This window comes from Heterocephalus glaber, unplaced genomic scaffold (assembly GCF_053883595.1).
Source record: "Heterocephalus glaber isolate CG9 unplaced genomic scaffold, H.glaber_assembly_v1.0 deba00000331, whole genome shotgun sequence".
NCBI lineage: Eukaryota > Metazoa > Chordata > Mammalia > Rodentia > Bathyergidae > Heterocephalus > Heterocephalus glaber.
The window spans coordinates 66,338,111-66,354,456 of record NW_028258142.1 but is presented as its reverse complement, the minus strand read 5'-3'; the positions used below and the strand labels follow the sequence as shown (position 1 = coordinate 66,354,456).

At 48.0% G+C, this 16,346-nt stretch overlaps 1 protein-coding gene across 5 annotated transcripts in view; it reads left to right on the top strand.

The window, feature by feature from the left end:
• Piezo2 (piezo type mechanosensitive ion channel component 2) overlaps positions 1-16,346 on the top strand; it is a 321,693-nt gene that overhangs the window by 264,895 nt on the left and 40,452 nt on the right. For 4 of the 5 annotated variants that reach the window (XM_021265256.2, XM_087194955.1, XM_087194949.1 and 1 more), the window contains 5 exons: positions 1,960-2,049; positions 3,349-3,470; positions 4,506-4,577; positions 8,591-8,697; positions 13,005-13,119. In XM_021265256.2, coding sequence (XP_021120915.2) covers positions 1,960-2,049; positions 3,349-3,470; positions 4,506-4,577; positions 8,591-8,697; positions 13,005-13,119 — 506 coding nt within the window. Of the gene's footprint in view, positions 1-1,959; positions 2,050-3,348; positions 3,471-4,505; positions 4,578-8,590; positions 8,698-9,809; positions 9,909-13,004; positions 13,120-16,346 lie in introns of all 5 variants that reach the window. The other variant, XM_087194939.1, reaches the window with a different exon arrangement.

Below are 16,346 nucleotides of genomic sequence, written 5' to 3'. Positions count from 1 at the left end.
AGGGGTCAGGTGGTCACTGCTGCCGGCGCCCTGTTCTTCCCCCCTGGAGAGCTATGCCAGGAGCCCACTGTTTCAGGGCCACCTTGGCTCTTGTCACTACCTTTGGCCGCAGGGGGAGGGCACCTCATGGGGGCCTGTGGCGGGTGAACAGTGACTTCTGTCACGTGCAGTGTCCGTCCTGCTGCTCACCTCTGTAGTGGTTTCCTAGTGGCCAGGTCATCATTTTCAGAACAAGTTCCATGTCTCAGGCCAGGACCAGCCTTACTTATTTACACGCGCAGCTGGTACTTGGCAGGCAAAGGCATCTCTTTTCTTACCGCCCTCCAAAACGTTGGCCCCTAGAGATCTCAGACATCTGAGGAAGCCAGGCTCTTCCCCAGAGCGCTGGGACTGTTCAGAAAGCGTGTCCTTCGTGTCTCGGTAGGAGCGGCTGCTTTGTCCCCGGCTTGTCAGAGAGCAGCCCTGTCGTCTCCCACAGCGCCGAGCCACGGAGCTCCCGAGGGCCCCGGCTCTCGTTCCTCCAGCGCTGTCTGCGTCTTGGTCACGGGGCTTGCAGGCTGCCCGGCCCATAGGCTGCTCCACATGGGCGGCCCCTTCTCCCTGAGCCCTCTCATGCTGGAAAGAGCCAGAGACCTCTTAGGCCATCGTTTGTGTTTTCTTCTCTTTTCAGATGGAACACAAGGCCTTTGCACTGAGTTACATTCTCACCTCTTTCCTACTTTTTATTTTGAGACAGGGTTTTGCTAAGTCATTAAGTTACCCAAGCTGGACTCAAACTTGCAATCCTGCCTCCGCCTCCCAGACTGCTTGGGATCACAGGTTTATGCCAGCACACCCAGTGTCCTGGGCCATTTTTATTGGGGTGCTCCTCTGCCCGTGCCTTAACCACCCCACTCCAGCCCTGAGCTGGACCCCACTGCCTTAGGCATGAGGTTTTTGACCTGTGGATCTCAGGGACCCACTTACAGCCAACAGCAAGTGTGAGGGAGGAGGCCTCCAGGGCCAGGCCGTGAGGTCGCAGGGAGCGGGAAGCAAGGCAGCCTCGCCTTCCGAGGCCACCGAGTGAGCAGGGGAGAGAGCCGGGAGCCCGGGGTGCCCCGGAAAGGCAGAGGAAGAGTGGCAAACAGGGTGGGGCCCAGGCTGCAGCCGGGCAGGGCCCAGGAGATCCCCGGGAGGACGGCCCCAGCTGCTGTCCCCTGGAGAAGGGCGTGGGCCTGAGAGCGAGAAGCCAGGGACATGGCCTCCTGGCACCGTCCGGAGCCTGTTCAGCCTTGCAAGGACTGAGCAGCCAGCCGCCCGCTCCCCCAGCAGAGTCTGTGACAGGAGGATAGGGCGGCTCACGCAGCCGCGCCATGGGGAAGTGGAGGGGTCCCAGGACGGGCCCGGGAGACCCCTCCTGTAAGGATGACCCTCCGCGGGGCCCGGGGCTGTGGGGTTTGCTGGCCACAGCCAGGGCAGCATCGGGGCTGTGAGAGAGCTAAGGAGCCCGTGCGGACGCTTCCGGCTGGTTGAGAAGCGAGAGGGACAGGAGGCGTGGGAGCTCCCGGGAGGGAGCCAGAGAGAGGAGAGCTGGGGAGTCCTGAGACAAAGCGGGCCTCTGCCCCCAGTCCCCGGGCCCACCAAGGAGCCAGGCTGCAGGCGCCCTCTCTCCCGTGTGCTGAGGAATAGCTCAGTCCTCCCGGTTGGTTCCACAGTCTGGCGAGGTCAGGGGAATGGCCCCCAGTGGGACGTTTCAGTGGGACATTCTGAGGGACACATCGGAGGAGACTCGTGGCCCGGCGTGTCCCCGCCCTGGCGTGGGCAGCATTCCCAGGCACGCACAGGAAGGGGCTCCGGAGGGCCGACATCTCCCAGTCAGGACCCATGCCTGGGCTGCCCTGTGTCCTGACTCGCCATCACTTCCGGAAGGCGAGGGTGACTGGGACCCGAATCTGTTCTGTGCTTCTGCTTTTCCCGTAGAGGGGCTGAACTCTTCCAGGCCACCATCGTGAAAGCCGTGAAAGCAAGAATAGAGGAGGAGAAAAAGTCCATGGACCAGCTGAAGAGACAGTAAGGACCCTGTGTTCTCACTCGCCCTCCTTCCTGTTCTGACTTCTAGGCACCAATGGGGGCCTCTCCACTGGCAGGGAGCCCCAGTCCCTGAAAAGCCCATGGTGTCAATGCTCACAGCACCCCCATTAGCTCTGGGGTTGGAGCCACCTCCAGGCCCCACCCTGAACTTGAAAGCAGCTTAACAAGGCTGCTCCAGGGCATGGGAAGGGGCCATCCACACAGCCAAATGCTCTGAAATTAGGCCTTGCATGCCTACCTCAGGATTTTTGTTAAGATGAAGCCAGCTAAGAATAGGACAGTGTCCCCAAGTCCAAGCACTGGGAGCCAGTGGTCACAGGCCCACCCATGGGTTAAAGAGGTGACTTGGAAGCGTCCTTTGATTTAACATAGTCCAGTCTCCAGGGAGAAGCAGCGCCCCTCCATGGTAGAGGCCTGGAGCACAATGGCCTGGCCTCTGCCCTGTGTATGTGGCAGAGCGCTGCCCGCTGTGCCAGTCTGCACTGGCCGAGGGACAGTGACTCCACTCAGGAGAGTCCCGCATTCCACGGGAGAGATTCTCTTAGAGAGAACGGGATTGCTGAGGACTTGTGGCACTTCTGTGTCTGAGGATCGGGTTTAAAAGCTGATGGTCATAGGACTGAAAGCTGGAAGATTTCCCCAAGAAAGTGGTGTTGCTCCATGAAGCCGCCAGAAAGGTTCCCTGAGTTTGGAAGAAAACTTTACCTCGACCTCCTTTACCGACTTTCTCCCTCCAAGCAGAAACATTTCCTGTCATACATTAGGCAATGCCTTGGCATGGTTATTTTCACCAAGACATAAGTTATATATAAAAAATATAATGCAAAGGTGGTGTGACACAACTGTTGTTATTTCTAGGGAGCTGTCTAAATCAGGTCCACAGGAATGGCAAATTCGGACCCACATTAGAATGAGGAGCTTCTCATTTCTCTTGTGAGGCTGGATCATAACTCATATTGCTGAGTTTCCATTTGTGTAAGAGTGCAAACCTCAGGAGACACAGGACTGTGTTCTCCAGCACTCTGTGCTCAGGCTGTGCCCCAGGGACTGTGCACCAGTCCTCAGCTGTGTGGCTGCAGATCCCGCGGCTGCTCTGGCCTCTATGACTGCCTGCGGAGTAAGGTGTGTAAAGCAAGGAGATGTGTGGCTAGCAAACAGCCGTTCCACAGTTCTTAAGTGCTTTGAAGTAAGTGGACGGCTTTGCACACATAAAGGTAACACCGACAGGAGAAGGCTCGCGTGCGCTCCTGGGGTTACTCTTGCTGCTTTGTGTTGCAGGATGGATCGCATCAAGGCCAGGCAGCAGAAGTACAAAAAGGGTAAGGAGAGGATGCTAAGCTTGACCCAGGAGTCAGGGGAAGGCCAGGACACCCAGAAACTCTCCGAAGAAGACGACGAAAGTATGTCAAGACATTTTCTTCCTGTTCAAGAACCTTGACATTGAATGATAGCATGGTGTTAGGTAGGGCTGTAGAATAACGTTACTTCTCATTCTGCCAGTATCATCAGTGTATATTTTTTAACTCAGGCAGTTGAACTTTTCCATTTTGAATGAGATGAATTTGTTTCATAAAGTACATATCTGATGAGGGAGTGGATTTGTAAGTATCTGCTCTTTAGATGCCTCTGAGGAGCACACAGCCTAGCTTGCCTCGTAGACATCTGCTTATGAAGAAAATTGGCATGATTTTGCTTACTCTGTTCTTTTAGGGGCGATATTTCCAATATGCCACCTTTGATGTCTATCAATTTTATATGAAAATTAAATATTCGTGCATTATTTTATGTGGCACTTGAATACTGGTAGTTAAAATAGCAGTTATTGCCTGTTCCAGTGACATTTAGTGTAAAATTTAATGCAAATTCAGTGTTGTTTCTCATTACAGATTTTATTATATCCAGTTGAAATTTTAAAGGCCTTTTTATAGAAGTGTGCATGCTTTTCTGTTTGAAGGGAGTAGAGAAATATCACATGATAATTTTCCAGTACATATTAGCTTTTCATCATCAGCGAAGTTATTTTTCAACCACTCATTAAAGTAATCAGAAGAAAAATTTTTGGTTATTGTAATTTATGTATTTTACAAATTATTTGCCACTAAATGTTTCTATTAAATTTGACTAGGCCTTTCTGTTAATTTAATGGAAACTTCCACGTGAGGTGCATTTTGAGGACCCTTTCTTATATTTCTTTGTATGCCCTCAGCTCCTAGGAAGAAAGTGGAAATGTAGCTTACTGCTAAAGAATGGCCTGTGTTTATCCTGTGAGCCAGCTGTTAGAACTATATGCTTTCAGATTTCCTAGAATTCTTTCTCCTGACCTCTGAGAGACTTTTGCAATTTACCTAGATTTGGCGATTGAGCCGTTAAAGCGTGTGTTCAGAACGTGTTTGCTCATTTTATGAGAATTAATATTTGGACATATTTCATTTTAGGAGAAGCAGACAAACAGAAAGCCAAGGGCAAAACAAAGCAGTGGTGGCGGCCTTGGGTCGATCATGCTTCCAGTAGGTTCTCCCGACCCTCCCTGATCTCACCAGCTAACCCTTATATCCTTGACCAGAATCAGGCTCCCTGTGACCTGTGTCCCATGCACGGTTTGACCCTTGTGACTTGATAGGGGTTGATGTGTGGGAAAACTCCCGTGCCTGGGGCCCCTGGCCCTGGGCTCAGCTCCTGCTGGAAGCTGCTGCTCACTACGCTGGCTACAGAGGCCGATCCGTGGCCGACAGACGTACCTCACAAAGCCCAGAAGAGTTGATTCTGAATGACCCAACGCTGAGGTCCAGGGCTTGCTGGTTCTGCTTGTATGGTTAAAACCCCTTATCAAAATGACTCTAGGCTCCTGGAATCTAATTCAAGGATGGCCGTTATGTCCAAGCCTCTGTGACCCTCTATGAGGCACTGACCTCATTCCCAGAGCTTTGATTTTATTTGCACTTGAGGGTTTTTTGGCAATATGTGAAGTATAAGGAGGAAGGTTATCTTTAAATCCACTTACCTCCTCGGCTACCTCCTGTCCCATCCAGATGACTCTAAAACCGCACTCCAAATACCTGTGCCCAGCATATGCTGAGCAGTGACCAGTAGATGTAAAAACCAGAGAGTGGGCTTGCTGGCCACCTGGAATGTGGTGTGCTTCTGCCCAGATCCTAAAAGCATGAGTGAGAAATTGTCGAAACACTGGCCATTTTTGTCGTGCTGACAAAGAGGTTATCCCTCTTGGCCAGTGGCTTTACATGAAGTGGCTAGTTTCAACCTGGCCCTCTTCGGTGTGTTGGGAGACTGAAGAACTGCTGCTTCACAGTGGCTCACTTGGTGTCTTCAGTCCCTTCTGACTGATGCCCAACGCTGTGGCGAATCTAAGCGGGTGAGGAGTCGCCAAAGTGTGTACATCACACAGCGCCAGGAGGGCCTCTCCTAGGAGCAGTTTCCAAATCAGTAGAAAATCAAGTAAACCTGTATTCTGTCTTACACCCGATTCTTGTGCCATGCACATTTGGTATTGGCCTCTCACACCCAGAAATCATTTTCTAAAAATTGGCAAGCTAGTTTAATGAGACCATCTTTGAAATTTGCTGTTTCTGGAAATAATTACATTTGACCCTCAGAGTTGAATTTTAGCAGTGAGGTATAGAGAGTCCTAGTTGATTCTGCCCAAGTCAGAGTGGGAGCCCAGTGGCTGGCTGGCTGGCTGTCTATGGTGGACAGGTTTGTCCGGCTGATAGTCTGACACGGTGGAGTGCTGGGGGCTGTTTCTATCAAGTCACAAGTAAACTGTGCCTACCTTTCTTTTCTTAAGGGCCTCTGCTAGCTCAGAGAGACCTGCCCACTTCGGAACCTTGTCATTCTGAATGTCCTGTCCCTTCCGCTCGGGGGGAGTCCCACTGTGATCACCGTGGTGCCTCTCCTTTCTGTCTAAGCATTGCGTTTTCCAAGGCATTGGATATGGTCTTTGATAATCATCTTACCAGTGGTGATGATCTGAAGAACTTCCTGTGAAGGTTACTGGGGTTAGATTGTTCACGTTCATTTCACCCTCATTATACCAATTTCTTGGTGACTGGTGTTACCCTAAATGTGCCTTGTCACAATACCTTGTGGGGCAATAATGCAGGGATGTGTGTGATTCACAGTTTGGAATCCTATTTTGACTATAATGTTAAATTTTTCTACAAAGCATACTTTCTCATACAAGCTTGAGAGGAACAAAAGGAAAAGAAGGTCTAGTTTACTTTTTAGTCTTTGATGAGCTCCAAAACTTATCTTTAGATCTGGAAGAATTTTATTCAAAGCCCTTCTTCTGTCCTGTTGAGTAATTGGACTTTCAAAGAGAGATTCCTTAGAGATACGAGTTCTAATATCCAAGTGTAAATCTGTCAATGACCTATGGAAGCTGCCGTGTTATCGATGTCCCTGGTGGGCAGCCGAGACCCCGGCGTGGTCATGGGGGCCACGTCTCCTTCTTCCACACCTGTGTGCACACACGGGCTTGCATTATTGCTGTTCAATGATGCCTTCCTCGCAAAGCAGACATCTCCCTCCTGACGCAGTGCTGCCTGCATCAATACTGAGCCTTGTTCTGCTGATAAATGTCTGCAGTAATGGGCCAAGAGTCTGAGGATGCCCGTGGTGGGGCGCAAAAGTTAATTCCACACCCAGGAGCTCAGCACCACCCTCAGCACCATGCTGTGTGTGTCCACAGGGGCAGGAGGCACATGCTCCCAGAAGAGCTCTTCTACTTGTTATCGGCAGACAGCACTGTTATTTCTCTGTGTTTCAGTAATACTTTATAAATAATAAGAAGCTTTTTTAAATATTACCTTCTTTTATTAATGTGCCAATTTGCACATAACAAATTAGAGTCGTTTCTTGTGATAAAATCCACACTGTAAATGCTTTCGATGAAAAGCCCCTTGGGCTCGTTCATATGGATAAATGTTACAGAAGGTATGATTGAACACAGCGTTAGCTGTTGTTGAGTTTAGTGCCTATAATGAGGGTAAAATGCTTCATTTACAGTACCCTGTGTTTTTCCTAAATGACCACATGACATAGAGTCCCCAGACTTCCCTGCCAGTCTCTGGGCTTCTGTGTGGGCGTTGCCTTCACTGTCCTCCTCACTATTCAGCTTAACGCTGTAACTTTGGTTTGTTCTTGGTTATTCTTACCTTATGTTGTGTTGCGTTTATTTCCTCAGACATGGACCCGGCACTCCGGGTCTATTTTTTTCTCCAAAGTAAAAATATCAAACTACAGTGCTTCTCTGTTCAAGGATATAAGGCCCAATTCATCCACTCTGCGTCCTCAAGAAAGGAGGCTTCAGACTCGTGTGAAATTGCAGGCAAAATTACTTGGCTTTTGACTGTGTTTAGCGATATGCAGACAACTAACTTTCAACAAGCCAAGGGTTTCCATTACCTCATTACCTTGCGATGTCTGAGCCCAAAGACCTCGTGAGATGTCACATGAGGTCACCCCAAAGATGCCTTGGCATCTGCTAACCCAAGTGGAACTGGGAATGCAGATATGTTTTCCCAAACGATGATACAGTCCTTGTAGCATCAGAAATGTATGTGCTGGGTCTCTTTTCTCCGATAAACTTAAAATGCTCTCTAGGCTGATCAAGACTGAATCTCGTTAAGTTTCCTTCCACCTCTGGACATTTCCATTGCCTCTTGATACAGGCGTGTTCCCACAGGGCAAGGGTCGGGCAGGCCATGGCACCCACGCTCTGTGTGCTGTGTCCAGGCCAGCAGAGTCTGCTCTGCATCCTGTTGAGCCCCGGGAGGGCCGCGCTGCCCAGAAGCCTGGCAGTGCTGAGCCGTGCAGACCCCGTCTGCATTCCCCTCTGCCTTGGCACGAGCAGAAGCAGACAGAGCGGTGGTCCTCGCAGTGTTGTTATGTTTCGTTTTGTCTTCGGTGTTACCTACATGTTTCCTCCCATGACAATGTGTGTGTGACTTTTCCTTTTTGTTCACTCTTCGGATGTCTTGTCCTCTGTGTGTTGTCTGGTGTCCTGTGTGGAGAAGCCAGGTCTGCATAGTATCGAGTGAAGTGGAGGGCTGGTGGCACCAACCTTGGTTCCCAATCGTTCCAATTGGCTTCTCCATCGCAGAGGACGCCAGCTCCTCCACTGCACTCTGGCCTTGTCTAACAGGCACTGTTGACTGATTGTGGAACGGTAGTTCTCAACACGTGGGCCGTGTTGGCCACAAAACTGGCTGCTGCAGAACTGATCTGACTCAGCCGAGCTAATTTGCAACAAAGAAGGGCGCGGACAGCAGGTCGGCCGTGCAGCGCCGTGGGACAGGCCTTGTCCTCTGTGGACCCGGCCGTGCCGCCCTGCATAGTGCAGGCCCAGATGGGTTCTCTTCGTCTCCTGTTTTCCTCCCTGCTCACGTTTCTTGTCGCGGTGCTTTTCTGGTCTGTTTGTATATCTGTACGGGGAATTTCATGAAGATTCCCCAATTATTTCATCTCCCTTTCGAAAAATAAGCAAATATTTTGTTTTGCTTAGTGGTCAGGAGTGGAGATTATTATTTGTTTGAAACGGATAGTGAAGAAGAGGAAGAGGAAGAACTGAAGAAGGAGGACGAGGAGCTCCCAAGAAAGTCAGCATTCCAGGTAAGCAGGAGCCACAAGGGTTCTGTCAAGAGCTAGCTGAGGAGCTTTCCCGTGGACAGATGTTGGATGCAGCCCTGCCTGTGTCGCCACACTGGGGGGTCTTGAGAAACTGTGGAGGCCCTGGGGCCGGGCTCCACCACAGCCACAGCCTGGCACTGTTTCTGGATCAGGTCTTCACTCCCTTGCATCAAAATGTTCGCTGATGCTTTAAAAAAATAAAGCTTCATTGGGTGAACTTTAGTTTTGTTGCAAGTAAGAGATGAAAAAGACTTCTTTGGCATTGCTTTGGGCTGCTTGAATGAACTTAGGGGTTGGGGTGTGGAACCACTGACTATGAAAATACTCTACTTGCTCTGCTTTGAAACAAAAGATTGTTTAACTATTGCTGCAGGTTTTAGAAATCAGTTTCCTTTGCCCTGCTCAAGACTTGAGAATGTATTGGAATCATAATAATGACATCTGGCCGAGTTCTGATCTTTTCAGCTTTGCTACCTTCCTGTTCCAGAACCTGCATCTCATTGTCCATACCGGGGGCTGGGCCAGGGGGTGTCCTGCTCCTTTCAGATGAGCTTTTGCCCCTGATGGTACCTGGGACGACAGCTTGGTGTCTGCTTCCTTTCCTGGTGACTACCTGTGGGGATGGTTGCTTCTGGTTTGTCACACAAGGCACATAGGGCGTACCCACCAGCCACATGATGTGCCCGTCATAAGGTCACGGCCACACTGCTGGCCAGGTCTTCTCCAGCTGGCAGGCTGAAGACACCCTTGTCTTCCCGACGATGTGGAGACACCTTGGTCTGCTGCTGCCTCCCTTCCTCCCTGTGTGTCTTGGTGATGGTGTCTGTGTGCATGCTGCAGCTGGCCTGCCGAGTACTAATGACTTGATTTTCTTCTCACGAGTTTGATTCTAAGCCCCCTCTTAGGTGGTACCTTCTCTCTGGTGGGTGACAGGCAACGACTGATGTCCTCATTCCTCACAGGTGCACCACATCTTTCTAGCTTCAATGCTTGCACGTTAACTGAGTTGGTGTTGATGTACAAACTCACATGACGTCCTGTACGAAGTGATTAGTGTTCCCTACTAATTATTCTTGCTTTGTCCTTCTTTGTAGAGAGCTATTGGGAAGTTTGCATCAGCCATTTTAGCCTTGCCAAAGTCTGTCATTAAACTTCCCAAAACTATTCTCCAGTACTTAATCAGAGCTGCCAAGGTATTTCATGTTTTCCTGACGTGTAGTGTGTGACTTTGCTCCGTAGAACTTTAGACAAATACATCCGCATATCTGCATTTTCTCTGTTCTATACATCCTGCCATGGAGGAGCTAAAAGGATGCAAAATCTTAAGAAAAATTTTCCAAAACAAGTTCTTAGATGCCAGACTGCTTATTATTTGCTTCTTGTTTTTAAGCTGACACCAGAGACAATAGAGAATAGAAAGGGAAAATGCAGACATGTACTTACTCTCTGTCTCCTCATAGCTGCGTTTCGGTGACATCTCATTTCAAAGGGGTCATATCTGCTGCATGCTCAGTTATGATGAGAGAAACACGTGGTAACTCTTCTCAGAAAGCTGGTGAAATTCTGGGTGAGCTCCCAAAAGGCTCCTTTGGCTCCATCCCCTGTTGGTTCCCCTTTCGTCTCGCTCTCCCTAAATTGCACCTGACCGTCCTGTTTCTGGGCTCACTGTGGCTCCTCAGCTCCTGCCCCATGGGCTCTGTGATGGTGTCATTGAATACACTGTTGGATGGTTCCCAGTCCGTTCATCGCATGCGCACAAGAAGTTACTCAGCTGCCTCGCTGTATTCCCATCATTACTGAACACCACAGATGACAAATGAAAGTCCTTGTACTGTATGGAAGCCCTTTCTCCCAAAGCTAGCCAGGGATAGGCACAGGTACTGAAGCGCAGGGTCTCTGTGCTCCTCTAGCCTTAAGCAAATGGTGGAGACAGTGGCAGAGACCAGGGTGTCTCACATTGTCCCCACATCTTACTGAAACGCAGGCTCTGACACGCAGCCCATGGACCCTCAGTTTCACAAGCCCCCAGCTCCACCCCAAGTAGCCGAGCGCAGACCTGCAAGGTCCTTCCGTTTATAAAACACCAGGAAGCTCTCTGTTAGCTAAGAGTCACTATGCTGCTTTCTCTTTTGTGGCTACCACAGGACCCAGTTCATATGCTAAATTGTATTTAAGTGAAAAACTACAATGCATCGGTCCCATTTTTCTGCTAAACACATGGCACAAAGAAGGTGGTGGATCACGCTTGAAATAAAGCACAGATTGTCAACCTTCCCCATTTCAGTGCAAGAGCTCCACTTCGGCAGAGCTCTCCCTGTTTTTAAAAAATACATGCATGTTTTCATAGTAAGAGTTCAGTGAAAATGAATCCCATTTCCCCCTAATATATATGATAAAGTTGAAGGTAAATTCATTTGAATCAAAGTTGAGATAAAGTCAGGGACACACAAAAGCGGTGTCCACTTGGAGACCCCGAAGTCTTCTACGTACATTTCTGAGTATTTTTCCACCATGGTAGGTGGTGCTAAATGCCTGAGTCCCCCGGGTGGGCTCATCCGCTTGGTGACAGTAAGAGTGACCAGGGGACAATGGGGCTGTTCTGGAGGGCCCCCCCGTCCTGAGTCTTCCAACATTTGTGTTTGCAAACCTCAATGTGAAGATGATTTACCTACAAGCAAAGAATTGCCGAAGGTTCCAGCCCCTCCTTCCTCTTGCTTCCCCTGCTGTTGCATAATCTCAGTGAGGGGCAGGCAGGGGTCCTCACTCAGGGACCGTATGGCCACTTGTCCTAGCGTCTCGCCCCCTCTGCAGGGTCTGCCTTCCCCTGTGAACAGCTCCTGCTCCCTCCTTCCCCACCGAGTTCGCTTTTTCTCCAGAGCAAAAGAACTCTTCCAGTTCATACCCGCGATGTTCGCAGACCCTAATTACCTCCTTATTTTTCTATTTTCGGGATTCTTTCACTCTCTAAGACATTGCAGTAACAGTTTTTGACAGGAAATGTTGACGTATGCCCCTTAGCACCTGACACTCTCACACTCCGTGCTGAAGGAAGTTTGCTTTGGGGGTGCTAACCTTAGAGACGGTAGAATTCCTGATTAACATGCCACAAACATGCACACGGGCCTTCCTCTCCTCCAGTCCATTTTCTCACTTTATTCAGTATATTTTTGGCATATTTGACATTTATTGCCTGTTGAATGTGTTATCCAAAAATGATACAGATTTTCTGTTGGTCTTCACTGCCCACACAATTCAGATTTCTGCAGTGAGGAGAACAGTGATTTTGGTGCCTGTGGTCCTTCCACTTCACATGTGGAAAAGCTGACCCTTCAATTTCCCACTGGTACCATAAGGTCAGTGGTTCATTCAGGCTGTGTTCTTCAAAGATTCCAGAAACCTGAAAATAACGTAGGATAAGATAAAAATATCTGGGGTCCCAGGAGCCCCCAGAAAGCATCCATTTAACTTTACCTTCATAGGGAAAAGCCAGCTTCCCTGAGACCCAGGTGTGTGGGGTGCATGGGGCATGCCTGCCTGGCTTTGAGGTTTCTCCACGGCTTCTCTTTTTCTTTTTTCCGCATGATTCTGGAGACGTGGGGGTGGGCTGTTCAGAACTGCTGTCTGCTGGTTATTGGTCACAATATGTTAATGCAACTATTTTCAGCTCTTGAACTCAAATGACGAAAGGCAACCAAAACAGCACGGTTTCCCTTCCATACTCCTGGAATAACGACCTATCCTTGACACCACCCCATTCTTTCTCTCAAAATGCTAATCACCTGCAAAAGCCTTTCTCAAGTTGCTGGTAATAGCTGTTATTCACAAAGGAGAGTATCGAATGTGCAAAACTACTTCCCCAAAGTGAATATTAAGTCCTGTCTTGTTGGGGTTCGTTCTATTTGTGATGGGAGAAACCACTCTGACCACCTTGGTGAGGCTTCCAGCTATTCCTGCTGGGAGTAGAACAAAATAATCAAACACCAAGGGTTACGGAGGCAGTGGGATTCAGGAATTGGGGGAAGGGTTTGTATTTCCCCAAAGTCCCCATCAGGGTCGTCTGTGATAGCAAATGAAGTCTATTCTCACAGCATCTGTTTCACATTAAACCTTGGGGTAATGAAAACAGCGCAAGTCAGCCCAACATCTGGAGGTGAAGAAGGGTGGGTGGGTTTGGGAGTATTGGGAGAAAAAGAAAAATTTCCTGAACTTAGAAAGCTTGGAATAGGTCCCTCTTCTTTTCACTGCAAATTATTAAAAAGCCAGAAAGTAATTGCACTTTCTTCCTTCAGTTTGTGTATCAAGCCTGGATTACTGACCCTAAGACGGCACTCAGACAGCGGCGCACGGAGAAGAAAAAGTCTGCAAGAGAAGAGCAGAAATGCAAGAGGAGAGGATCCGGGGAGGGTGAGTCTCCGCTCCCATAGCTGGGCACACCAGGAGGACAGGAAGGACAGAGACATCCAGGGATGATGTTTTACATTCCACGGAGAGCCGAGTTCTGTTTGCCCTTAATCACTCAACGGCCAGCACTTGGAATGTATTGATGCAGAAATTTAAATTAAGATAGATATTATAAAGTGGAAAGAAAAGAGAGGAACAACTTTAACCCAAAGAAAATAGAAGGGGAAAAGGTAATATTGAGTAATGAGACAGGAGTACAAGAAAAAGCCTTTGAACATTAAGCTAAAAGCTAGTCGTGGGGGAAAGAAATCAATGAGAAAGATGAACCTTTGGCAATTTGATCCAGAAAAAAGGGAGAGTGCACTCAAGAGTCCAGAATGACAAATGGCACAGGCCTGGAGCCAATTCTCTGCTCACAGCTCTTGTCCTGAGGACATCGAAGAAGTGAGCGTCAGGACCACAGTGGGGAGTGAAGCAGGTGTGCTGTACTGGAAAGAACAAAGAAAGCTCTCTCTGCCCAAGGCAGGTTCCCAAGGAGGACCCTGGGGAGGCCCAAGCCAGGCCCTTACATTCACTTTGGGTTGTGCAAAAGAGGCAGTTTGTCGCTGACGGTGTCATCTGCTGCCGTTTGCAAATGTAGTGTGTGTGTGAAGATGAAGGGATGCAGTTGCTGCTGTTGCTCCGCTTCCTGTTGTCAGCAGATTTGATGAGCCCTTCGTCCTTTGGGCTCCAGCTTCCTGAGGCATGGCTCAGTCTCCCCAGGCCCGGCCTTCTGTTGACTCGGGCCCCTACCCCACTCCGCCTACCCTCCCTCTGTCTCCTGGCCTCAAACTCTTACCGGATTCAGCCTCATGCCAGTGGGTGGGCCCTGAACACATTTCCAAGGGACAGAGTACTCCAGGCGGCAGCCAGGATCACCACAGGCAGTGGGAAAGCACGCCTGCTGTGGCTGAGGGTCTTTTCACCCAACCTTCCACTAAGGGTTAGTGTTCTGAGTGTGTCAGGAGCTCCTAAAAGTCAAGAGGAAAGTTCAACCCAACAACTGCAAGGATAGGAGAAATAATTCACAGACCAGAAAATGAGCATGTCCAAAAATGTCCAGTCTCACTAGTAATCCAAGAAGCACAGACTAAATATTTTGATGTACTAGTTTTAAAAATGTTTACCAGTGGGTTGGCAAAAGCCTAAACATTTCCTGATTGCTGCTTGAGAGCTGGTAAGAAGCGAGGTGCCTCCATGCACCGTGAGAGGCGTGTAGAGAGGCCTGTGTCCACACCTGTTCACACGTACGTGTCGTGCGGCAGACCCCACTCTAGGTGTGCGGCTCGTCGGAAGCCATCTTCGCATCTGTGCACCCGTCCACATGTCTAAGAATACCCACCAGACATCTCTATTAATGACAAGACTTTGGAACCCCTAAATGGATAAGCAGGATAATGAATGAATTATGTTACCGGTGTACTGTGGAATGCTATTCAGCAGCTTCAAAACGATATGGGTAGCTCTGAATTGACATGGAGAGCAATTCCTGACAGATTATTAAGTGAAAAACACTACTTAAAATGGGGCTGCAGGGAATGAAGCCATTAATGAAACAAAGATGACCAGGTTCCCTTGATATATTTTGCATTTTTAATGGGTGCATATGATAGTGATTAAATGCAAAAGAAAGAGGGCCGGGGATTTACCTCAGTGGTTTCACCACCTGCTGCTCAAGCGCAAGGACTGGAGTTCGATCCCTGGTACCAAAAAAAAAAAAAAAAAAAAAAGCAAAAGAAAGATCTGGAAGAATACTTAGCATATTAACCACAGTAGTTACTTCTTGGGAGAATGGAGATTAAGTGGTCTGATTAAAAGAAACTTGAGGCCTGTCTTCCACAGTTTTTGACTTTTTTACAAAGAAAACACACCCATAGATTGCTTGTGAAATTCCAGGAATAAATAAAAGGAAAATTTTCATTTCTAATGTAATTTTAATTGAAAAACCTCTCTTCTTTTCAACCTTCCTTCCCCCTTCTATCTCTTGGTCACTTTAATTCGATTTTTATTTGTGTAAGGAGACAGATGAGTTCAAATTCCTCTGGTGAAGGCCTTGGAGTAGGGACGTAGATCAAGCCCTGCCCCCCAGGCCCTCCGCATCCAGCCTTGAAGGGACACCGCTAACCACGTGCCGTCCCCTTTTCCAAGTGCATATAGCTTAACTGTTTGCTTTTCAAAAATGAGTTCATGCTTACAAGTAACTCTTGTACTTTCATTAACAGTATGTCATGGACATTTCTCCAATTAAAAATGTATGAAACTATATATCATTTTTAATAGCTGCAAAAGATCCCACAATACAGATATGCATAATTTATTCATTCATTTCATCCTTAATGGACAGAAAGTCTGCTTCCGGATTTTTGCCACAGTAAGCAGTGCTACCAGACACTTGCAAAAGTTTCCTAGGTAGTGAGACATGTGTCTGTTTGTGTACTTAAAGGTACAAGGCACATGCTTTCCACAGACTGGATTCTCTAAAGTGGGATTACTTTTGATTTTAATACATATTTTCCTAAAGGTTTTAGTAATTCACGCTACTTCATGTCAGGTACAAGAGGCTTCTCCTTCCTACACCTAGGCTGTTACTGCTCTCTCGGTCATTTGTCTCTCCGAGGGATGACAGGTGGCCTTTATTCCCATTTGAATTCTATTGAATTCCGAACTAATGAGACTGAGCATTTGATTTCACATTTTCTATGTAATTTGTATTTCCAGTTTTAAGATTTAAGCACTTCTGCCTTTTGTCATATCATTCTATTATTTGTTCTTTTCTTCTTAATTGAGGTTCTTTATATGTTAGGTGTACTATTGTTTCTATTTGGATTTAGAGTAAGGTATATGTTATCTAAATGGACTTTTAAATTTTTATATCAAATGCATATTTCTCACTGTAGTTTTATAATCATCCTCTGGCTTACAAAGCCTCTCCCCCAAATATTAAACAAATGTTTTCCTATATTTCCTGCTAATTGTATGAACGTCTTAAATTTTTTATTATATGAATTCAGATGTAATCTGTAGGCTTCTAAATGGATAGGTAACTTCATTCTATTAGATGATGCTTCCTTGTTGCTCAGATTCCACTGCCACTGCCACCAGGGTTAGCTCCTCCACCTGGGGTCCACTCTGGATCTCTCTGATCCTCTCTCCACTCTTGGGCTCTGGGCCGGCACCACGTACTCCTGAGC